This window comes from Rhinopithecus roxellana, chromosome 10 (genome assembly GCF_007565055.1).
Source record: "Rhinopithecus roxellana isolate Shanxi Qingling chromosome 10, ASM756505v1, whole genome shotgun sequence".
Classification (NCBI taxonomy): domain Eukaryota; kingdom Metazoa; phylum Chordata; class Mammalia; order Primates; family Cercopithecidae; genus Rhinopithecus; species Rhinopithecus roxellana.
In genome coordinates, this window is record NC_044558.1 from 95,203,882 (window position 1) to 95,227,438 (window position 23,557).

General features: G+C 50.0%; 1 protein-coding gene across 4 annotated transcripts in view; it reads left to right on the top strand.

Moving 5' to 3' along the window:
• The first annotated feature begins 328 nt into the window (after nt 1-328).
• HVCN1 (hydrogen voltage gated channel 1) overlaps nt 329-23,557 on the top strand; it is a 40,860-nt gene continuing 17,631 nt past the window's right edge. Inside the window, exons 1-3 of one of the 4 annotated variants that reach the window (XM_030939794.1) lie at nt 329-574; nt 1,411-1,494; nt 6,749-6,788. In XM_030939794.1, the coding sequence (XP_030795654.1) occupies nt 6,768-6,788 (21 nt within the window). In that variant the 5' untranslated portion in view covers nt 329-574; nt 1,411-1,494; nt 6,749-6,767. Of the gene's footprint in view, nt 575-785; nt 806-942; nt 1,036-1,410; nt 1,495-6,748; nt 6,789-12,039; nt 12,128-23,557 lie in introns of those variants that run through there. The other 3 variants (XM_030939795.1, XM_030939793.1, XM_030939796.1) reach the window with 3 other exon arrangements.

The window sequence follows — 23,557 nt, forward strand, 5'->3', positions numbered from 1 at the left end:
ATCTTGGCGCCTCCAGAAGGCACAGCCCCATCCACACCTTGATTCTGGCCCTGTAGGACCCATCTGAGACTTCTGGCCTCCAGGGCTGTAAGATAACACTTTTGTGTTAAGCCACTAGGTTTGTGGTGATCTGTTACAGCGGCATGAGGAAACTAACACAACCCCAAGGAGGTGAGCCTCTCCCCACAGCCCCGACCCAACCGGAAGGGAGAGGTGTGCAGAAGACGGCTCTGCAGGATGTTTGGGACAAATGGTCTCTGGGGAAAGACAAGCTAACAGAACTGATTCCACTGTGTGAACAGGGTACTGGGAGGGCCCACAGGGGAGGGACTTCAGAGCTGGGCCTGCGCCAGAGTTGGCCAGGAGCAAGGCAGCCCAGGACAGGCAGGGGCTGCTCGCGGGAAGGTTCGCTCTTGCCAGTACCATCCCATGAGCAGCCTCAGCGCCCCCGACCAAGAGAAATCCTGAGGGCTGCGAGGTTGCTCACTCCTTAGAGCATGCTGCCCACCCTCCACACCTGCATGCAGAAACTGTGCAGGGGACGAGCCCAAGGAATCAGGACACCCAGAGGCAGGTATGGCCCGGAGACGGTGGAATGGAGCAGAAGCTTCTCGAGAGGGGTTGGCCGGATGAATTCGCCCCGCTCCAGCCTGAGGAGGAAGGAAGTGGTTCCCTCCGCCCACCCTTCCCTTAGGCTGGTCCAGGGCAGGATTCTCTTGATCCGCGATTCGCTCCCACGGGCGGGACCTTTGTAACTGCGGAAGGCCCAGGACAGGCCCAGCCTGCGGGGCGGGAGGCAGTCGGGGTGAGGGAGATAGGGACGAACGGGTGGACTGACCACAGGCAGGGACAAGGGGGCTGAGACCCGGGGAGAGGCCTAGACGCCCGCCGACGGTTGGGGGGCTGCGGGCAGTGGGGGCGGGGACGGGGGCGGGGGCGGCCCGGGCGTGGGCGGGGCCTGGTACGGGGCGGGGCGGGCCGGACCTGCTCCGAGGCTCCCAGTCGCGCGGTGACCGCGGGCGGGTAGGGCGCCGGGTAAGTGCTCGGGCCCGGCGGGGGGCGTACCCCGCTTGGCGTGCAGCCCTTTCTCCAAGACCCCCAGTGCCCGATTCCTCTGAGAAGAGGGGACGCCCTCGCATCCCCGCTGTCCAGGCCTCGCCGCTGAGCCCCAGCAGGACCCCAGCCCTCGGTTGCCCTCGGCTCTGGCGTGTCCCAACGCGGGCGGCGCAGCCGGGCAGTGCTTCCTCTCGGCGGGGACTGGAGTCCAGGGGAGGGGGGCGCGGGAGACGCCGGCCCCAGTGACCCCCCCGATCCCGGAAAGTTGGTGGTGCGCGCCGCCCTGGGCCAGGTGCCTTCAGTTCTTCACACTCCGCGCAGCAGCCGCAGGTGACCATCGTCGTCTCTTAACAGGTGAAGAAACCAAGACGCAGAGAGGCCAAGCCCCTTGCCTTGGGTCACACAACCAAAGGAGGCAGAGCCAGAACTCACAACCAGGTCTGTGTCCCCTAAGTCCTCGGATGCATCGTCCCTGCCCCGCTGCCCTCCTGGGAGATTGTGGGAGAGAAGTAGGGGCAGAGGCAGTGCTGGGTGTCCCGGGAGAAGGCTGCAGTGAGCAGACCCAGCCATCCCTGAAGGAGGAGCCCCGGGGCAGCAAACCCTTCCCTGGAAACAGTTTAAAAACACCGACCTGTTGGAGACAGATGCTGAGGAACGAGCGTGGTTGGGGCCAGGGGAGACACCAAGACAGAGAGGGGAGAGCGGTTCCTCACTGCAACTCCCTCCAGGAACATTGCCCCCACCACTCTCACCAGTGCTAGGTGTGGGGGATCTTGCAGGCTCAGCTACGTGACTTGGCCTGTCTGTGCCTCAGTTTCCGCATCTGTGCCATGAGGTTAAGCATGAACCTACCTCTCAGGATTGCCGAGAAGATGACATAAGATGCTTGGTGTACAGGCTTAGCCCCCTGGCACCAGGTTACTACCAAAAGTTCATGGTTCCAGTGCCTGCTCCACCCTCCTTCGCGCCCCTCTGAGGGTACTTCTCTGTCCTGGGCACCTTTAACTTCAGGTTGTTCAGGGCTATCTGAGATCCGCAGGATTTCCGGACAGCCCCACCAGCAACTAGGAGCTGCTTGAGTAAGACCAAGGCGAGGGGGCGGCAACTTCTTTGGCTCTGACTCCCCAGAGAGAAAGGCTGATAAGGGCAGGGTTTTGAAAATCTCTGGGCTGAGGTTTGCACAAGGTCCAGAGCTGCTCCGTGGCCCCCAGCCCTCCCTGCCACTGGTTTAGCAAGAAGGAGGAAGCCAGAGTGTTCTTGTCCCCAAACTTGATCCTTTGCTAGTCACTGGGGCTTGGGCCCTGGGAGCTGTCATGCCCCACCCTCCTCCTCCTCCCTTCCCCACTGTCTAGGCCAGCAACAAGTTCTAACCCAAAGTGTATCCTGAATCTGGCCACTCCTCCATCCCCTACTTCCACCCTGAGTCCAGGCTGCCAGCATCTCTTGCCTCCTCATCACGCTTGACCCCTCACTCCTATCCAAATCCCTAGCATCGCCTGCCAAGCCCTCTCCATGATAAGGCTCTATGTGATTATTCTCGATTCTTCTCTCCAGCCACTGTCCTGTACACTGCTGTCCCCAGCCTCCTCCTCCTAAGTTCTCCACTCTCTCAGGGGCTGTGCATAGCACACATGCTCTTCCTTTTCTCGGGAATGCTCTTCTCTGCAATCTGTGACATACTCCCTTGTAATTCAGGGGACACCATAAATGTCACATTGTCCCCGACCACCCCACCTAAGGAGACCCCGCCTGCTCCCTGGCCCCTTACTCTGGCTGGTTGGCTTTCCAGTGCTTAGCTGGGGATGTGGTCTGTCTTGTATATTTCCTTGCTTCCTTGTTTGTCTCCCAGGTAACATGTCAGTCTACCAGGATCCTGACCTTGCCCTTGCCCTTGCCCTTGCCTCTTCACCTTGGATTTCCCAGAACCTGGGAAATCAGTGCCTGGCACCTAGGAAAGACACAGATACTTTTGTACAGTTGCAGGCAACGTGTCAGCCATCAGCCTATTTTTCTTCTCATTGCTTGACAGCATTTTTTTCTCCTGTTTCTACATAGACCTCAGAATTATCATTCCTCCCGAGAGCCCACTGCCTTCCTCAGCTTTTCCCTAAGTAGGGTTTGAGGGTTGAGGGCCAGCCACTTCCAGGTTTTAACCGTGCTATTCAACTTAGCTATAAATATCATTGTCCATATTGTGCATGTTTTTGGCTATCAAATGACTTCTTGGAGATACAGTTTCCTAACTGAGGCGTGCAAGTCAAGGGTGGGATCATTTTGAAGGCACTTACCTCTTGTGACCAGGTACCTATTTAGAAAAATCATCTCCAGGAATGCGTGCACGTTTCCCTGCAGCTCTGCAAGCATTGGGTTTTACCCTTTTTATTTGTTTTGGCTAGTTTAATGGAGAAGGCCATGGTAGTTTTACATTTTCTGTTGCTTGAATTGCTGGAGCTGAGTGTTTCTCTGCATGTGTGCTAGTTCTAGTTCCTGTCTTGCAAAGGAAGGAAATCTCCAGGGTACCTTAATTCTTCCCTTCACCTCCTCTTGTGGTGATGGTTCCACTTGAGCCCCTCTCGTGAGAGCAGGTTGAGGATCCCAGGGGGCTGGTATAGGGACATACAAAGCTGAGCTCTGCTAGGTCCAGAAGCTGCCCTGCCAGTCAACCAGCAAGAAACTCTAAGAGTCCCTTGCACCCTCAGCATGTAACTGTGGGTAGAGAAAGAACCTTTTTAAAGTTTTCTTGAAAGTTTATTTCAAAATAATTTTTTAGAATTAGGCCAGGCATGGTTGCTAATGCCTGTAATTCCAGGACTTTAGGAGGCTGAGGCAACGGATTGCTTGAGGTCAGGAATTCAAGACCAGCCTGGCTAACAATGGCAAAACCCTGTCTCTACTAAAAATACAAAACAAAATTTAGCTGAGCATGGTGGTGGGCACCTATAATCCCAGCTACTCAGGAGACTGAAGCAGGAGATTCGCTTGAACCTGGGAGACAGAGGTTGCAGTGAGCCGAGATCATACCTTGCAGGGTTATTCGTTGAAGCACTGAGGTGGGAGGAGATTGGAAACAACCGTAGGTGTCCATCACTAGTGAGATTAAACACATTCCTGCAGGGGACTCCTGTGCAGCCATGACAAGGCGTGCACTTCATGCAGGATGCACTGGCATAGAACCACCTCCGAGATACTGTGTTAGTCTTCTGTGGCTGCTGTAACAAATGGCCACAAGCTTGGTAGCTTAAGATAACACATTTATTATGCTACAGTTCTGGAGGTCAAAAGTCCGCAATCCGTCTCAGTGGGCTCAAGTAAGGTATGGGCAAGGCTGTGTTGCTGCTGCAGGCTCTGGGAGAGAATCTGCTTGCCTTCCCAACTTCTAGAAGGGCCCACATGCCTTGGATTGAGGCCCCATCCTCCATCTTTTAAAGCATCGAATCTTCAGATCTTTCTGACTCTAGCCTCTGCTTCTGTCCTCACAATCTCTTCTTTCTCCTGCCTCCACTTATCAAAGACCCCTCTGATGACATTGGGTCCACTAGGATAATCCAGAATCATTCCTGCCATCTTGAGAGCTGCAACTTAATCATATCTGCAAAATCCTTTTTGCTATGTAAAGTAATATACAAGTTCAGGGATTAGGGCATGTGCATCTTTGAGGGGGAGCATTATTTTGCCTACCACACCCTAAAGGGAAATAAGGTTCAGAGCAGTATGTGGGTTCACATTTGTTTACGAAAAAAAAAATAGAAGGTTGGGGGAGAGTGTATACTCATGTGCTTATGAGGGCATAGAATACCCCAGAAGGCGACATAGGAAACCGGTCAGAGCGACCGCTTCTGGAAAGGAGAATGGGTAGAGGGGAGATTGACTCGTCATAGAATATCTTTTTGTATAATTTAAATTTTTCACTACATGCATAGATCACCTATGTTAAAAATAATGTTTTAAAGTAACACCTACTCATTGTAAAAGTTCACGCCTCCCAGAAGCAGAGAAAAGCCCCACACCCAGATCACTCCCTTTTCTTCCAAAAATAACCACTGCGAAGAGTGATCCTTACAGACCAAAAAAAAAATCTGTATTTCTTTTGACTTAGATGGGGTCATCCTGTAGACTCTGCCATAATGTGACTCCTCTGCTTGCTCTGTGGCTGGCGTCTTTCCACGTCCTTATGTGAATACTCAAACAGCACTAGCAGCTCCTGCTGCTCAGAGGTGCATTCACTGATGTAGCTGGTGGTGGATGTTCAGAAGGTTTACTGCTTTTCAGAGCAACCCCAACACTGTAATGTCTGTCTTTTTTTAATTGGAGTGAAATTCACATGATGTAAAGTTAACCGTTTTGAAGTGAATAATTCAGTGGCATTTAGTACGTTTCACAGTGTGCAGCCTTCACCCTCTATCAGAATATTTTCATTGTTTTTCTTTGTATTAAAATTAAATCATTTTTCTTTTTTAAAAATACCTTGTTAGCTGCACAGAATATTTCTGTCACCCCACAAGGGAGCCCCCTAAGCCATTAAGCAGTCACTCCCCATTCTTCCCTTCTTCCAGCCCCTGGCAACCACCAATCTGCTTGTTCTGGACATTTCATATCCTGTTCTGGACATTTCATATCAATGGAATCATACAATATGTGACATTTTATGTCTGGCTTTTTTCACTTAGCATGGTATCTTTGAGTTTCATCTACATTGTAATATGTATCAGTACTCTCTCTGGCTCTTTTTTTTTTTTTTTTGAGGCGGAGTCTTGCTCTGTCGCCCAGGCTGGAGTGCAGTGGCCGGATCTCAGCTCACTGCAAGCTCCGCCTCCCAGGTTCCCGCCATTCTCCTGCCTCAGCCTCCCAAGTAGCTGGGACTACAGGCGCCCGCCACCTCGCCCGGCTAGTTTTTTGTATTTTTAGTAGAGACGGGGTTTCACTGTGTTCGCCAGGATGGTCTCGATCTCCTGACCTTGTGATCCGCCCGTCTCGGCCTCCCAGAGTGCTGGGATTACAGGCTTGAGCCACCGTGCCCGGCCTTTTTTTTTTTTTTTTTAGATGGAGTCTTGTTCTGTCACCCAGGCTGGAGTGCAGTGGCACCCTCTCAGCTCACTGCAACCTCTACCTCCTGGGTTCAAGTGATTCTCCTGCCTCAGCCTCCCAAGTAGCTGGGATTACAGGTCCCCACCACCATGCCCAGCTAATTTTTGTATTTTTAGTACAGATGGGGTTTCACCATGTTGGCCAGGCTGGTCTCAAACTCCTGACCTCAGGTGATCCACCCACCTCGGCCTCCCAAAGTGCTGGGATTACAGGTGTGAGCCACCACACCTGGCCCCCTTCATTTCTTTGTATGGCTGAATAAAGTTCCATTGTGTGGATAGACCCATTTTGTTGGTCCATTCATCCGTTGATGGACAAGTGCGTTGTTTCTACCTTTTGGCTTTTAAGAATAATGCTGTGAAAAGCTATGAACTTTTGTGTACAAATAAGTGTTTGTACACAGGACTCAAAGTCCCTGTTTCAGCTCATTTGGCTCTATATCCAGGGTGTATACCCTCCTACATACACTTTGTACTTTACACTAATTTCAGGCACAGTTAAAACTAAACTAACTTAAAACTAATTTGTCGGAAAGAATTGCAGAGCAAATACCAAGGTAGATGGCAGCAGGATGATAGATCTGGACAAATGTCTTCTTATTTTTCAGATCCAGAGGCAACAGGGACATGGCCACCCAGGACGAAAAGGTAAATGAATTCTGTGGTCTTGCAGCATTAGAGGATATCCTAACCTTGAGAGGATAATTCTGTTTGGTGTTTCAAACAGGAGAGGGAGAACCACCTGTTTAGATGTTTCCACTATACTGAAATATTTAAAATCACAATGATGAGAAGCTATAAAAGGACTTCACAAAACCTCCAAGTAGCCTGATATTCCACATTAGACTCTTTGAATCCCAGTCCTGCATGTTAATAACTATGTGCGTTTTTTTTTGTTTGTTTGTTTGTTTTTTGTTGAGATGGAGTTTCACTCTTGTTGCCCAGGCTGGAGTGCAATGGTGCGATCTCAGCTCACCACAACCTCTGTCCCCCAGGTTCAAGTGATTCTCCTGCCTCAGCCTCCCGAGTTGCTGGGATTACAGGCATGCGCCACCACACCTGGCTAACTTTGTATTTTTAGTAGAGATGGGGTTTCTCCATGTGGGTCAGGCTGGTCTCGAACTGTGCATGTTAATAACTGTGTGTCCTTAGGCACAAAATAACTGTGCCCTTCAATTCCCTGAGCCTCAGTTTCCTTATCTGGAAAATAGTGAAAAGATTATTTACCACCCCTGTCCTTGAAGGATTGTCAGGAAGATTTGATAATACAATTGTCTCAGAATGTTAGGCAAGTACTGAGCCCATAACAGGGCTTGGGCACAGAGAAGTAAAGTCACTTCTCCAAGATCACACAGCTAGAAAGTGGCAGAAATGGGATTTCACACCAGGCGTGGTGGCTCATGTCTGTAATCCCAGCACTGTGGGAGGCCAAGGTGGGCAAATCACTTGAGGTCAGAAGTTCAAGACGAGCCTGGTCAACATGACAAAACCCCATCTCTACAAAAATACGAAAATTAGCCAGCCGTGGTGGCATGCACCTGTAATCCCAGCTACTGGAGAGGCTGAGGCAGGAGATTCGCTTAAGCTTAGGAGGCAGAGGCACGGTGGCTCATGCCTGTAATTCCAGCACTTTGGGAGGCCAAGGCAGGTGGATCACCTGAGGTCAGGAATTTGAGACCAGCCTGGCCAACATGGTGAAACCCCATCTCTACTGATAATACAAAAATTAGCCAGGCATCATGACGCACACCTCTAATCCCAGCTGCTTTAGGAGGCTGAGGCAGGAGAATCGCTTGAACCTGGGAGGCGGAGGCTCCAGTGAGCCAAGATCGCGCCATTGCACTCCATCCTGGGTGACGAGCAAAACTCCGTCTCCAAAAAAAACAAATTGGGATTTCAACCTGGCCTGACTCCAGAGGAAATGCTTTCCTCCTATATCTTGTGGCCATCTCGAGTAGGAAATAGACTGTTTTTGATATCTGAGGCACAAGTTTGTTGGATTTGGGGGGCATTGGTTGTGAAGATTGGGGGCGAGGTAGAAAGGAAGTGTTGACTTTCCCATCAGCTGTTCATCTTGAGGTTCTGGGGGCCTGGCCAGGCCAAGCTGGCAATGGCAGAGCAGGAAGCTCAGGGCAGCAGCAGGGGTGAGTGGGGCAGAGTCTGAGAAGCAAATGTGAGGGTCAGAATGACCACAGGATGGTGATGATGGTGATTGTGTGTTTCATCAAATTGATGACCCCGGTAACTGTAAGAGTTAGGAGCCTCAGGAGCTCCAGGTATCCATAAGAGAGTCAGCATGCAAGAAAGGTTAAGTGGGAACTGTTCATGCTTTTCCTTCATTTGTAGTTCCCTATTAAATTAGGCAAACCAAAAAGAACATTTAGAAATGCTTAATGCCGATTAGACTGTGATGAAACCAGCTCACTCATACGTAGTACGGGGAACTGGGTTAACCCATGCCACTGTTCTAGACACAAAATTTGACCATGTATATCAAGAATCTTGAAAATTCCCACATTCAAGCCTGGTCATCTCACTTATGGGAAAAGAACCCATAAAAAATAAAAAGTACAATTTATGGCACCATGTTTCTTAGCACATGAGACAACACGGTAGATGCACCTTATTTTATGTGCTATGAAGAAAAAAAGCGAAACAAGCATGTGCTGCCATTTACTGTGATTAAAAATAACAAGCCTGAAACCGGTCAATTGTCAGGCCCAGCTGGATTTCAGAGATGTTAAAATGTGAGAAAACGTGGTCTTAGGATTGGATTAAAAACCATCCAAAATGGTTCAAAAACATGCAAAATGCAATAATGAGACCATTTGACTCCTTGGTAAGTTTCCTGGTCTCCGAACAGGTGTGAATCTGATGCAAAAATGGTAAAAAAAAAAAATAAGATAGGAAATTGTCTGCTGTCTTTGTTTTGTTTTTTGAGACAGGGCCTGGTTCTGTCTTCCAGGCTGGAGTGCAGTGGCATGATCTTGGCTCACTGCAACCTCTGCCCCCTGGGTTCAAATGGTCTTGGGCCTTAGCCACCCTAGTAACTGGAATTACAGGCATGCACCACCATCCCCAGCTAATTTTTTTGTATTTTTGGTAGAGATAGGGTTTCTCCATGTTGGCCAGGCTAGTCTCAAACTCCTGGCCTCAAGTAATCCACCTGCCTCAGCCTCCCGAAGTGCTAGAATTATAGGCATGAGCCACCGCACCTGGCCCACTGTCTTTGATTATAATTGTAAAAGATATAGACAGGTGGGAGAGAATGAGGTAGACAGGTAGATGACACATAAGTTTGGTGTGCTGGGATTGTTACAAATTTATTTCCCTTTCTTTTCCTCTTTTCACAATAGTAATACTAAAAGAAATAGATCAAGGCTAAAGGTCTGTTCATGGGGTAATAGGTAGCAGGTCAAACTGGGGGTATGCATTTGAGTCTGGGGGTTCCAAATGAGGCTGGGGGTTGCAGGAACGAGTTGGTGGGGTGAGGGCCTTGTCAGAAGCCCATACCAGGGCATAGGGACAACAAGGGAAGTAGAGATTGAAATGCAGGACCAGGGACACACCTTAGGGAACTCCCAGGGCCTGCAGCCTGGAGCCTGGAGCCTGTTTGTCATCACACAGAGGCTAGCCTGGGAGGGCGTTGTCAGGAGGGCATTGTTGGGGGGCTGGGGAAAGGGCCAGGACCACTTGTGGCAAATAAGCCTCTTACTGGTTTGAAGAACATGTTCCTTTTCATGATCTGCCCTTATGGAATTAATTGTGTTTTGGAAAAAAGTTGTCTTAATGAGATTGCTTTTATAATTTTTTGAGTGTTAGCTCTCCTAGTTTATGAGAGGAGAACAGCTGTGTTGGGAGAGAGACTGGTGGGGTTTTGTAGCCATGGTGCAGACCTGGCTTGCAGTTCTGCTGAGATAGGCTCACCGGCCCTCCTCAGAGCCCCTCTCTGCCCGCTTCCACCTCCCAGAGCCTCAGTTTTCCTCTTCTGTAAAATGGGAATGATCACACTACCTCACAGAGTGGAGGTGAGAGTTAAACAAGATTGCATGTGGAAAGCACTTAGCCGGGTGCCTGGCTCCAGCCTGCATTTAAGACATGGGAGCTGCTGGCTCTGTCATAAGGATGAACCGCTTTTCAGCCATCAGCTGACCTTGTTCCTCAGCACAGGTGACTGCACTCAGCAGCCACCTCTGGGGAACTTAAGAGCCAGGTGTGTGTAGAAATCCCTGCAACTACTGGGCTCATTTCGTGTGAGGCATGCAGAAACCCCCGGTGCAGCTGGGGTTCCTTACTCACCTCGGCTGCACATCGACCACCCCAGTACCCGGACCACACCCAGATGGGTTGAATTGGAAGCTCTGAGCCCAGGACTCAGGTTTTGGGGTGCCTTAAAGCTGCCGGATGATTCCAACATGCAGCCTCGCCTGGGTAGCCCCTCCCTCTGCAGAAGGAGGAAAGAGAAATAGCTGAGCTGTGTGTCCTGTGGTTTCCATGGCCAAAGCATCACTAGACATTGGCTCAGGCGACCTAGTCACATGGGTGGCAGCTCTACATTTCTACCTGGGTAACTTTTTCTTTTTTCTTTCTACACTTTTGTAAAACAAATTGCACAGTCCCTGCTCCTGGTTGACATGACTGATGTCACAGGCTGGGACCAGACTCCCCTCTCAGTCATTCCCAGGGAAATAGGCAGAGTGTGTCCCCCTAGAACTGTGTCTTTAAACTCAACCCATTGGCGGGTCCTGAAATCCATTGAGTGAGCTACAATCGACCTTTTAAGAAATGAAATTGGCTCACACCTGTAATCCCAGCACTTTGGGAGGCCGAGGCAGGTGGATCACTTGAGGTCAGGAGTTTGAGACCAGCCTGGGTAACATGGAGAAACCCCATCTCTACTAAAAATACAAAAAATTAGCCAGGCGTGGTGGTGCACGCCTGTAGTTTCAGCTACTTCTGGGGCTGAGGTGGGAGGATCTCTTCAGCCCGGGAAGTTGAGGCTGCAGTGAGTCCTAATCATGCCACTGCCCTCAAGCCTGGGTGGCAGAGTGAGACCCTGTCTCCAAAAAAAAAAAAAAAAGAAAAGAAAAGTAAATAGAACGAAATGGAAAATAAGATCTCCTCACATAGTAACTTTAGGGCTAGTTATAGAATGTGTGTACACAAGTCAGTGTGTACTGACAGGCAGGGTATGAAACGTGATTTCTTATTGAGAAACACCGCTCCAAACTCCCTTCCCAGCACGGGGCTTCGCCGGCTGTGAGGAAGGTGCAGGGCTGGGCAGTGTTCATGAGGGGTCGTGCAGGAGGAGGGGGCCCTGGGCTGGGCAGCCTGGGTTGGAATCCTAGCCTTGCTTCTCACTGGCTGTGTGACCTGGGGCAAGTCACTGGCCTCTCTGTTCTCAGTCTCCTCATCCATAAACAGAGACATTGCAGTCCCTACCCCATGGGCTTGTTACGGTATGTTAATGAAGGTCTTTGCACAGAGCTCAGAAAATATTAAATAGCAGGTATTCTAGGGATAGTTGCAATGATTACAGTTCCCACTCCTGTAAATATGTCCTATATAGTCTGCAGGCAGCCCTGCCATCATCTCATCAGGCTGAGCGGCTCATCTATCAAGGCAGGAGGGTTCCTAACCCTACAGAAAAAGGAGAGAGTTGGGGACCATGGCTTTAGGGGGACCTGGGCCACCAGCTAGACCCCTCAGCCTGTAAGCAGCCCTCCTGCCAGAGCTGATCAGCTGTCACGATGGTGGTTTTCATGAACCTCAGGGGACTTCCTCCCCACCCTAGAGAAGGAAAAGTTTCTACACTTATTTAAAGACTTCCCTGATTTTAAAAATAGGCCTTCCTCAGAACACAGATCCCCCGGGGCTGGAGGGGAGAAGTGCTGGGGCAGCTGAGCCTGCTGCTTGGAGTCCTCTTGCCTCCCCACAGAGAAGAGATTTTGCTCAGGGGTTTCATTCCAGCTTCCACCATCCAGGAGGTATGTTCAGCAGGAGCCTGTGGTCTGCCAGGCACAGAGGTCATGCTGTGAACAGTTGGGCCACATGAGAGTGTGATGGGGAAGGCCTGGCCAGCTCCTGAGAGCTGGGACGAAGAAGAAGATAGAGGACAGGGTGAGAGGGGGTTGCACATTCTACGCGAAAGAAGTCACGTGTGCAAAGGCCCTGTGGTTGGAGAAACCAGCCAAGTATGAAAGGCTCAAAGGAGACAGTATGGCCAGAGTGGGGAGAGAGGTGAGAGGGAAGTCAGCTGGGCAGATAGAGGCTACAGTGTGCAAACAAGAGTGAACTTATGGAAGGCATTGGTGCCTCTTTTTTTTTTTTTTTTTTAAAGAGACAAGGTCTCCCTCTATCACCCAGGCTGGAGTACAGTGACACGATCATGGCTTACTGCAGCCTCGACATTCTGGGCTCAAGCGATCCCCCTCTCTTAGTCTCCCAAGTAACTGCGACTGCAGGTGAGCACCACCACACCTGGTTAACTTTTAGATTTTTTTGTAGAGACGGGGGTCTCACTCTGTTGTCCAGGCTGGTCTTGAACTCCTGAACTCAGGGATCCTCCCTCCTCTGCCTCCCAAAGTGCAAGGATTACAGGTGTGAGTGACTGCACCCAGCCAAAAGTTTTAAATAAGGGAGTGTGTCAGGGTCCCGGAGACCCTGTGCCCAGCATCAGTGACTTACTAGGAGGACCTGTGGGACTCGCATGCAGATGCGCTCCTGGTGCAGATTAATTGCCATGAAAGGATTGAAATTAAAATCAGTAAAGGGAAAAGGCACGTGGGGTGAAGTTCAGAAGAAACCTGGCGCAAGCTTCCAGAGCCCTCTCCTGGGTTGGAGGCAGAGGTCCTAGGGGTCACAATTCCTCCAGCAGGGAGCTGTGACAAGATGTGTGAAGTGTTTGCGAGCAGAGCAGTTCCTTAGAGACCCAATGCCCAGAGTTTTCACTGGAGCTGGGCACAGAGGCACCCTCTACCTGGCACTTAGAAAAGTTCCAGACTCTCCAAAGGAAAGTAGGAGTTCAGCATAAACCATGCTGTTTCCACAAGCAGTCTAGGCACAGTGAGCTGCTCTTATCAGGGAATGGTGGGAATTTTCCAGAAGTCCACATTCCCAGATGCCAGTGGAGGCTAGGCAGGCCTGTCTGAGGAAGGCAGCCTCAGGCCCACTGGGCTGGCCCTTTTCTGCATGGGGAGTGATGTAGTCATGCTTGGAGGGATGCTCTCCTGCAGCTGATAGAGAATGCAGCAGGGAAGGAGAGAGCAGAGAGGAGCTGCGACAGCCTCCAAGTGAGGCGGGGGGTTGGCCGGGGCAGTAGCAGAGGGTGGGGGAAGTAGGTGGCAGATCAGCGGTCACTTAGTTGCCGAAATGCACCAGGCTTAGTGCTGGATAGGGCTATAGAGGAGGGTGAGTGAAGCTAGGACAGGCGACAACTGCCCTGGCCCTGCCTGCGTGGTGTTAAGACCCTGGTCCAGGAAGCAGCACACCTGGCTGCAAGTCTATGGACTGTCCACTGACAGATGGTGGTTACCATGTTGCAGGCCTCAGTTTGCTCCTCTGCTAAGGGAGGTAAGACTGTATCTCAGAACCTTGATCCCATCTCTTATTTATTTTATTATTATTATTATTATTATTGAGACAGAATCTTGCTCTATTGTCCTGGCTGGAGTGCGATGGCTTGATCTCAGCTCACTGCAACCTCCGTCTCCCAGGTTCAAGCGATTCTCATGCCTCAGCTTCCCAAGTAGCTGGGATTATAGGCATGCACCACCCCCACCCCCACCTAATTTTTGTATTTTTAGTAGAGAGAGAGTTTCACCATGTTGGCCAGGCTGGTCTTGAACTCCTGGGCTCAAGCCAGCCACCTGCCTCAGCCTCCCAAAGTGCTGGGATTACAGGCATGAGTCACCACTCCCAGCCCCATCTCTTAAAATATCATTTTTGTTACTTAAAAAAAAAAAATCTACTTTTCTGCCATTTTTTTTCTCCGTATTGGTAGAGGAAAGAACAAAGCTGGTGGACTTGAGTTCCTGTGCTGGCTTTATCACTTACTTATGATTTTATGTTTTTTTGTTTTTTTTTTTGTTTATTTTGAGGTGGAGTCTCGCCCTGTCACCCAGGCTGGAGTGCAGTGGCACGATTTCGGCTCACTGCAACCTCTGCCTCCCGGGTTTGAGTGATTCCACTGCCTCAGACTCCCAAGTAGCTGGGACTACAGGCACGTGCCACCACGCCTGGCTAATTTTTGTATTTTTAGTAGAGATGGGGTTTCCCCATGTTGGCCAGGCTGGTCCTGAACTCCTGACCTCAGGTGATCCACCAGCCTTGGCCTCCCAAAGCACTGGGATTACAGGTATGAGCTACTGCACCCAGCCTTGTGTTTGTTTTTTAACAACTCTACATGAATATATGTATAGCATAATAAAACAGCAAACAGGTATATATTAGGTTGAATCATATGAAATTGTCCATTTCTTCTAGTTTTTATCTACAACAATGGCATTTTTAAGTCCTCTTTTATATCAGAAAAGTTTTCTTGAATTATATCTTTGTTCTAGCCTATTAATCTAATTTCCTTATTCAGGGATTCCAGTTATGAGTATATTGGTTCCTTCTCTTCCCACCCCCACTAAATACTTCATTCACCACTTAACTCCCTGCAGGCTGGATCTCACTCCAAAAATGGCAGTTTCTTAGGGATAAATGTTGTATTTGTTTTCATGCTGCTGATAAAAACATACCTGAGACTGGAAAGAAAAAGAGGTTTAATTGGACTTATAGTTCCACATGGCTGGCAAGGGCTCAGAATCATGGCGGGAGAAAAAAGGCACTTATATGGTGGCATCAATGATGAGAGAGAAGCAAAAGCAGAAACCCTGATAAACCCATCAGATCTTGTGAGACTTATTCTCTATCAAAAGAATAGCGTGGGAAAGATTGGCCCCCATGATTCTTTTTTTTTTGAGACGGAGTCTTGCTCTGTCGCCCGGGCTGGAGTGCAGTGGCCGGATCTCAGCTCACTGCAAGCTCCACCTCCCGGGTTTACGCCATTCTCCTGCCTCAGCCTCCCGAGTAGCTGGGACTACAGGCACCAGCCACCTCGCCTGGCTAGCTTTTTTGTATTTTTCAGTAGAGACGGGGTTTCACCGTGTTAGCCAGGATGGTCTCAAACTCCTGACCTCGTGATCCGCCCGTCTCGGCCTCCCAAAGTGCTGGGATTACAGGCTTGAGCCACCGTGCCCGGCCTGGCCCCCATGATTCTATTACCTCCCCTTGGGTCCCTCCCACAACACATGGGAATTCTGGAAGATAAAATTCAAATTGAGATTTGGGTGGGGACATAGCCAAACTACATCATTCTGCCCCTGACCCCTCCAAATCTCATGTCCCCACATTTTGAAACCAATCACTCCTTCCTAACAGTCCCCCAAAGTCTTAACTCATTTCAGCATTAACCCAAAAGTCCACAGTCCAAAGTCTCATCTGAGACAAGGCAAGTCCTTTTGCCTATGAGCCTGTAAAAATCAAAAGCAAGCTAGTTACTTCCTAGATGCAATGGGGGTACAGGTATTGAGTAAATACAGCTGTTCCTAATGGGAGAAATTGGCCAAAACAAAGGAGGTACAAGGTCCATGTAAGTTTGAAATCCAGCAGGGCAGTCAAATTCTAAGGCTTCAAAATGATCTCCTTTGACTCCATGTCAAGTCAGGCTGATGCAAGAGGTAGGTTCCCATAGTCTTGGGCAGCCCCGCCCCTGTGGTTTTGCAGGTTATAACCCACCTTCTGGCTGCTTTGGTGGGCTGAGGTTGAGTGTCTGCGACTTTTCCAGGTACATGGTGCAAGCTATCGGTGGATCTACAATTCTGGGGTCTGGAGGACTGTGGCCCTGTTCTCACAACTCTACTAGGTGATGCCCCAGAAGGTGCTCCCACATTTCCCTTCCGCGCTGCCCTAGCAGAGGCTCTCCATGAGGGCCCTGCCCCTGCAGCAAATTTTTGGCTGGGCATCTAGGCGTTTCCAAACATCTTCTGAAATCTAGGCAGAGGTTCCCAAACCTCAATTCTTGACTTCTGTGCATCTGCAGGCTCAACACCATGTGGAAGCTGCCAAAGCTTGGGGCTTCCACCCTCTGAAGCCACAGCCTGAGCTGTACGTTGACCCCTTTCAGCTATAGCTGGAGCAGCTGGACACAGGGTACCAAGTCCCTAGGCCCATGAAACCATTTTTTCTCTTGGGCCTCCGGGCCTGTGATGGGAGGGGCCACTGTGAAGGTCTCTGACATGGCTTGGAGACTTTTTCCCAAGGTCCTGGTGGTTAACATTAGGCTTCCTGCTACTTATGCAAATTTCTGTAGCTGGCTTGAATTTCTCCTCAGAAAATGGGTTTTTCTTTTCTATCACATCATCAGGCTGCAAATTTTCCAAACTTTTATGCTTTGCTTCCCTTATGCAACTGAATGCCTTTAACAGCAGGCATTGAATGCTTTGCTGCTTAGAAATTTCTTCTGCCAGATACCCGAAATCATCTTTCTCAAGTTCAAAGCTCCACAAATCTCTATGGCAGGGGCAAAATGCTGCCAGCTCTTTGCTAAAACATACCAAAAGTCACCTTTACTCCAGTTGCCAAAAAGTTCCTCATCTCCATCTGAGACTACCTCAGCCTGGACCTTATTGTCCAGATCACTATCAGCGTTTTGGGCAAAGTCATTTATAAGTCTCCAGGAAGTTCCACACTTTCCCACATTTTCCTGTCGTCTTCTGAGCCCTCCAAACTATTCCAACTTCTGCCTGATACCCAGTTCCAAAGTTGGTTCCACATTTTCGGATATCTTTTCAGCAATGTCCCACTCTACTGGTACCAATTTACTGTATTAGTTTTCACACTGCTGATAAAGACATACCTGAGACTAGGAAGAAAGAGGTTTAATTGGACTTACAGTTCCACATGGCTGGGGAGGCCTCAGAATCATGGCAGAGGCGAAAGGCACTTCTTACATGGTGGCAGCAAGAGAAAATTAGAAGCAAAAGCAGAAACCCCTGATAAACCCATCAGATCTTGTGAAACTGGTTCACTATCACGAGAATCACATGGGAAAGACTGGCCCCCGTGATTCAATTACCTCCCCCTGGGTCCCTCCCACAACTCATGGGAATTCTGGGAGATATAATTCAAGTTGAGATTTGGGTGGGGACACAGCCAAACCAAATCATATCTAATAGGTTTGGTATCAGCCAAACCTATTAGAAAAAAATGCAAAGTTTCACCCTCCAACCCACTCTCTCCTCCTGGGAGTTGGGGCTGATTTTGTCAGTTTTCCCATAAATGTAGATTGAGGACCCCTTTCCCTGTCGGTGCATGAGGTCTGCAGGCCGGCCACACAGTGGCGTGGTGCTCTGTGGTGTGGGTCTTCCATGGCGTCCTGGGCAACAGACTTTGAGGTGGTTTCTAGTTTTGGCCTATTGAAGCAGGACTGGAGCGAGCACCCGTGTGCACGTGGGAGTCTCTTGTCAAGTCAGGCGATAAGGGCATTTTAAATGTTGATAGAAAATAAGGTAGCCATGGTGGCACGCACCTGTAGTCCTAGCTACTTGGGAGGCTGAGGCGGGAGGATTGCTTGAGCCCAGGAGTTTGAGGCTGCACTCCAGCCTGGACAACAAAATGAGATCACATCTCAATAAAAAGGAAATAAAATTTTGATATAAATTGGTTTAGGGCCAGTCCCCTCCTTTGTCCCCAAGGCTGGCACATCAGAGAGACTCAAATATTTTTTTCAAAAGATGAAAGGAACTGCCCTGTTACCCTCCTAGGAAGGGTACACCCATTTACATGCCCAACAGCTGGCATACAGGAGTGCCCACTTCCCTCTGCTTCTGTCACCCTGCCACAATATGTGGCGCGGTGTGACTTCAGGCAAGCGGTCTCGCCTCCCCAGGCCTCAGTTTCCCCTTCTGCAAAATGGAGACACTGCACCTACCCGCCCTGCCTACTACTTAGGCACGTTAAAAGTATCAAGCAACAGCAGGTGGTGTGATCAGTGAGCTCTGAGTAAAAGGAGCAGCTGTCGCTGCTGTTGGCTGCAGAATCAGGCTTTCTCCAAATGGTTTTGGGCCCTGAAGAAGTCAGCTTTCTTCCTGGAGTCTAGGACAAATGTGTGGCCCAGAAACATAAAGGGAAAGACAGTACTTGGCCTACAGACTACCCTGGCTAACTCGGGCATACGTCCTCTGTCCTGGTTTCCTGTGACTACTGTAACAAATTGCTACAAACTGGCGGCTTCAACAACAGGAACTTATTCTCACCAGTTCCAAAAACCAGAAGCCCAAACTCGAGGTGTTGGCAGGACTGGCTCCTGGAGGCTTTGGGATGGGAAGATCTATCCCAGGCCTCCGTCCCAGCCTCTGGTGTTGCTGGCAGTCTTTGGCTTGGCATAGCACTCTGACCTTCACGTGACCTTACCCTCTACGTGTCCTTTTCTCTCTTTTCTTTTTTTTTGGAGACCAAGTCTCATTCAGCCTCCCAGGCTGGAGTGCAATAGCATGATCTTGGCTCACTGCAACCTCCTCAGTAGCTAGGATTACAGGCGCCTGCCACCACGCCTGGCTAATTATTTTATTTATTTTTAATTATTATTTTATTATTATTATTTTTGACAGAGAGTCTTGCTCTGATGCCCTGGCTGGAGTGCAGTGGCATGATCTCGGCTCACTGCAGCCTCTTGAGTTCAAGCGATTCTCCTGCTTCAGCCTCCTGAGTAGCTAGGATTACAGGTGCCCACCACCATGCCCAGCTAATTTTTGTATGTTTAGTAGAGACAGGTTTTCACTGTGTTGGCCAGGCTAGTCTCGAACTCCTGATCTCAGGTGATCTGCCCACCCTGGTCTCCCAAAGTGCTGGGATTACAGGCGTGAGCCACTGCGCCCGGCCAATTTTTGTACTTTTAGTAGAGACGGGGTTTCGCCGTGTTGGCCACGCTAGTCTTGAACTCGTGACCTCAAGTGGTCCACCCACCTCGGCCTCCCAAAGTGCTGGGATTACAGGCGTGAGCTAATGTGCCCAGCCCCTTTTCTCTTTTTATAAGGACACCAGTCACCGGATTTAGGGCATTCCCTAAATCCAGTATGATTTCATCTTAACATATTTAGTTACATCTGCAAAGACCTACATTCCAAATAAGGTCACATTCTAAGGTTCCAGGGGGATAGGAATTGTTGGGGGGGGCGGTGTGCACAATTCCACCTACTCTACCCTCTGAGCAGGTGGCTCTCTGGTCGCTGGCTGCCTGGCTTTCTGTCAGCTGTGTTTTCTAGAACATAGTCTCCAAGTCATGGAGCCCAGGGGCAGATCCTGCTTTTCCAGTTCCCCACAGTGTGTGACCTTGGACAAGGCCCCCCATCACCAGGACCCTAAAGGATGGCCTCAACCTCAGGGTTGTTAGGAGTTGAAATGAAATAGTGCATAGAAGGAAGTTAGCAGCATGCGGAGATGATATGAGATGTGATAAAATAAGCAACCATAGCAATACACGTTGCTGCCATTGTGTGTTGGAGTTTTGGGGTGAGGGTGGTAGTTAATATGCAAATCAAGTCCCCAAAAATAGCTCTGGGAGGGAACAGGGAAATAGAAACTGAAGGGGCATCAGGCCATGGGAATTGGGAGCTGGCTGACTTTCTTAAAAAGTACCTTTTTCTCCGATTGTTGGATAACAATGAACTAGGGACTTTCCCCTCCCACAGATGGCAGCTTCCGAGCCTGTGAAAATAGGCGTCCACAAAATGCTTTTCTCTCCTTCGCTTCTAGGCCTGTCTTCTTCACTTTCCCCTTCTCTCCCAAGTGGTAGTTTTTCTGGTCTAATACCTGTAAGAGAGGTCAGCAATATGTTTACCCTGAAGGAGCAGTGCCTAAGATTTTGTTAATTCATTCGTTTATTAACCATTTCTTTCTTTTTTTTTTTTTTTTTTTTTTGAGATGGAGTCTCGCTCTGTCACCCAGACTGGAGTGCAGTGGCACGATCTTGGCTCACTGCAGCCTCAGCCTCCCAAGTAGCTGGGACTAAAGGCATGCGCCACCACGCCCGGCTAATTTTTGTATTTTTAGTAGAGATGGGGTTTCACCCTGTTGGTCAGGCTGGTCTCCTGCTCCTGACATCAGGTGATCTGCCCGCCTCGGCCTCCCAAAGTGCTAGGATTACAGGCATGCGCCACCATGCCCAGCCTTTTAACCATTTCTTGAGCCTCTCCCTGTGACTGAAGAAGAGTCTCTGCCCTCCCAACATTCGCAACCCAGTGTAGTGGGGACAGTGTCCCAGTAGTTGTTAAGATGGTGTGACGTACACCCCAAATGGGGTGAGGGAAAATTAAGGAAGGCCTCCCAGGGAAGGTAAAATCTAGGCATAAGACCTGGAAGATAGATGGGATGGGGACAGGCCATGCGGAGTCCTGGAAGCAAGAGAGCATGGTCCACTCTAGAACTACAAGTTCCATGTGGCTGGAGGGTGGCAGAGGCAGGGTGCTAGGAAGGAATAAGGCTGGCAGGGAGACCAGGGTCTGGGGAGCCAAGAGAGCTGGGACTTGATCCCAAAGGCAGTTGTGGGCGTGGGGATCGCTGCACAGCAGGAACACAGTCAGGTTGGCATTGGAGAAGGAGGACCCTGGCCACCGGGAGGTGGAGGGAGGGTCAGGGCAGGCTCTGGGGAGGAAGAGGGGACGATGGAGTGCCAGCCGGGTTCAGGAAGTGAAACGGATAGGGTGTGAGGGAGAGGGAGGAGCTGAGGACGATTTTCTGTTCTTGGCCTGGGCAGCCAGGTGGAAGTGACAGCATGCCCTGGGGGATGTGGCAGGAGGAGTGGACTGGGAGAGAAAGGTAAGAAATCAGTTCAAGTGGGTCACAGCAAACCAATGACCCAGCAGGATCTTGAACATCAGGTTGGAGTCTTTGATTTGAGAGTGAACTGCACCGAAAACACAGGTGCGCTAAGACCCCAAAGAGAGTCACGGGCCGGGGACAGGGTCAGGGCTGAGGTCACCAGGACTCCTGGTGTGGGGCAGGGACATGGTACAGGAGGCTGAGGAGGGCAGCCACAGATAGGAGGAGAAGCAGGGGGCGAGATTGCCAAGCAGAGCAGATTCAACAGCGTCAGAGTATGGGACAGTCAGGCAGGCTGAAGTCACGGTCACAGGCTTTGATATGGAAAGGTGACCTCAGAGGAGCATCAGGGTACAGCGGGGACAGCAAGGATTCTTGCACGGGAGATGGAGCTGTGAGGGTGTCCTGCATCAGCAACTCCACCTGTAGACTTTTGGGGTTATAAGTGACAGAAACACAGCTCAGTATCACTTAAGCCACAAAGCGGCTGTATCTGCTCATGTAACTTAACAGCCTGAGGGATGCAGACACAGGTAGTAGGCAGAGAAGTAAAATATCCAAGGATGTGATGAAGCTGGAGGAGAGGAGTTTTGGGATTTTTTGTTTTCTTTTTTTGAGACAGTCTCACCCTGTCGTCTAGGCTGGGGTGCAGTGGCGTGATCTTGGCTCACTGCAACCTCTGCCTCCTGGATTCAAGTAATTCTCGTGCCTCAGCCTCCCAAGTAGCAGGGATTACAGGCGCCCACCACCACGCCTGGCTATTTTTTGTGTTTTTAATAGAGATGGGGTTTCACCACATTGGTCAGGCTGGTCTCAAACTCTTGACCTCAAGTCATCCGCCCATCTTGGCCTCCCAAAGTGCTGGAACTGCAGGTGTGAGCCACCGCGCCCAGGCGAATTTTTGTTGTTAAGGGATAATCATAGCTGGCACTTCCAGAGCTGGGGCTGCTCTGAGCCAGGCACCAAGGTAGGTGCTCTGTGCGCCATACTGGATCAGTCTGTCCATGAATGCCAGGAGTCCGGGGTGCATGGTGAAGCTGCTGAGGCCCACCACATTCTCTTGATCAGCCCTATATTTGCCCTTTTCTGGAACTTTTCTGCTTCTGGCATGACAGACTCTTGACTGAAAACCAGAAATGTTTTCTGCTCTGCTGAGTGCCCTAGATATTTTCATCCCAAATTACTAAAAGTTGCTTCTTCACCGGTTGCAAGGTTTCAGAAAGAAAAATTTCCTCTTCTGTAAAATATAAATGCGGTTTTTGCCAAGTACCTTGAGGTTCCCACCCTACTGAGAAATAGGACAGGCTGCTCTTGTCTGCCAGGTAAGGTGTTTCCAAAGGAAAGTATGGAGTCAGGCGTGGTGGCCCACGCCTGTAATCCCAGCACTTTGGGAGGCCGAGGCGGGTGGATCACTTGAGCCCAGGAGTTTGAGACCAGCCTGGGCAACATAGCAAAACCCTGCCTCTACAAAAAAAACCCAAAAAATTAGCCAAGTGTGACAGTATGTGCCTATAGTTCCAGCTACTCAGGAGGCTTTTGTGGGAGGATCTCTTGATCCCAGGAGGTCAAGGCTGTCATGAACCGTGATTGCACACTACACTCCAGCCTGGGTGACAGAGCAAGACCCTGTCTCAAATAAGGGAATTATGGCCAGGCACGGTGGCTCACACCTGTAATCCCAGCACTTTGGGAGGCCGAGGTGGGTGGATCACCTGAGGCCAGGAGTTCGAGACCAGCTTGGCTAACATCATGAAACCCCGTCTCTACTAAAATTACAAAAATTAGCCAGGCATGGTGGCAGGCACCTGTAATCCCAGCTACTTGGGAGGCTGAGGCAGGAGAATCGCTTGAACCTGGGAGGCGGAGGTTGCAGTGAGCTGAGATCGTGCTACTGCACTCCAGCCTGGGGGATGAGAACAAGACTTTATTTCAAAAAAAGAAAAAAAAAAGGAGTTATGGCCAGTGGCTGCCTGGAGAGCTTAAGTATACCCTGGCCCTGGCCCTGGCCAGCCCTGGGAGTTCAGAGACATTTGGCCTGGCCGAGATGAGCCCAGCGTGGGAGATGAGGTACCAGTGCCCTCAGCCAACAGGTACATGATGGGCTTCTGCTCAAGGTCAGGTGTCACACAAGACTTGGGGGACACAGACCCTGACTTCATGGAGGGTAAATGCTAGTGAGGAGGGAGAAGGAATAAATATATGACTGCACAAAACAGTTTCTAGTTAGAAACTAGCATAAGGGCTCTCGAAGGAAAAGTAGGAAGAGAGGTTATAAATGGGAGGGGAACTGATTTAGATTTTAGGGGTCAGGGAGGGCCTCTTTGAGGAACTGATATTTTAGCTGAAGTTTCAAGCATAAGTAAGAGTAAGCGAAGCTCGGAGTGGGGAGAAGAGCATTCCAGGTTGAGGGAACAGCCTGCATGATGGCTCAGTGTGGAGCATCAGAGGGATAGAAGAGTGGCTGGAGTGTAGCGAGGAAGCTGTGGGGAAGGAGAGATGCCAATTCCTAGAGGGCCATGAACTGCAGGTACACACATGTTAAACTAGTAGAT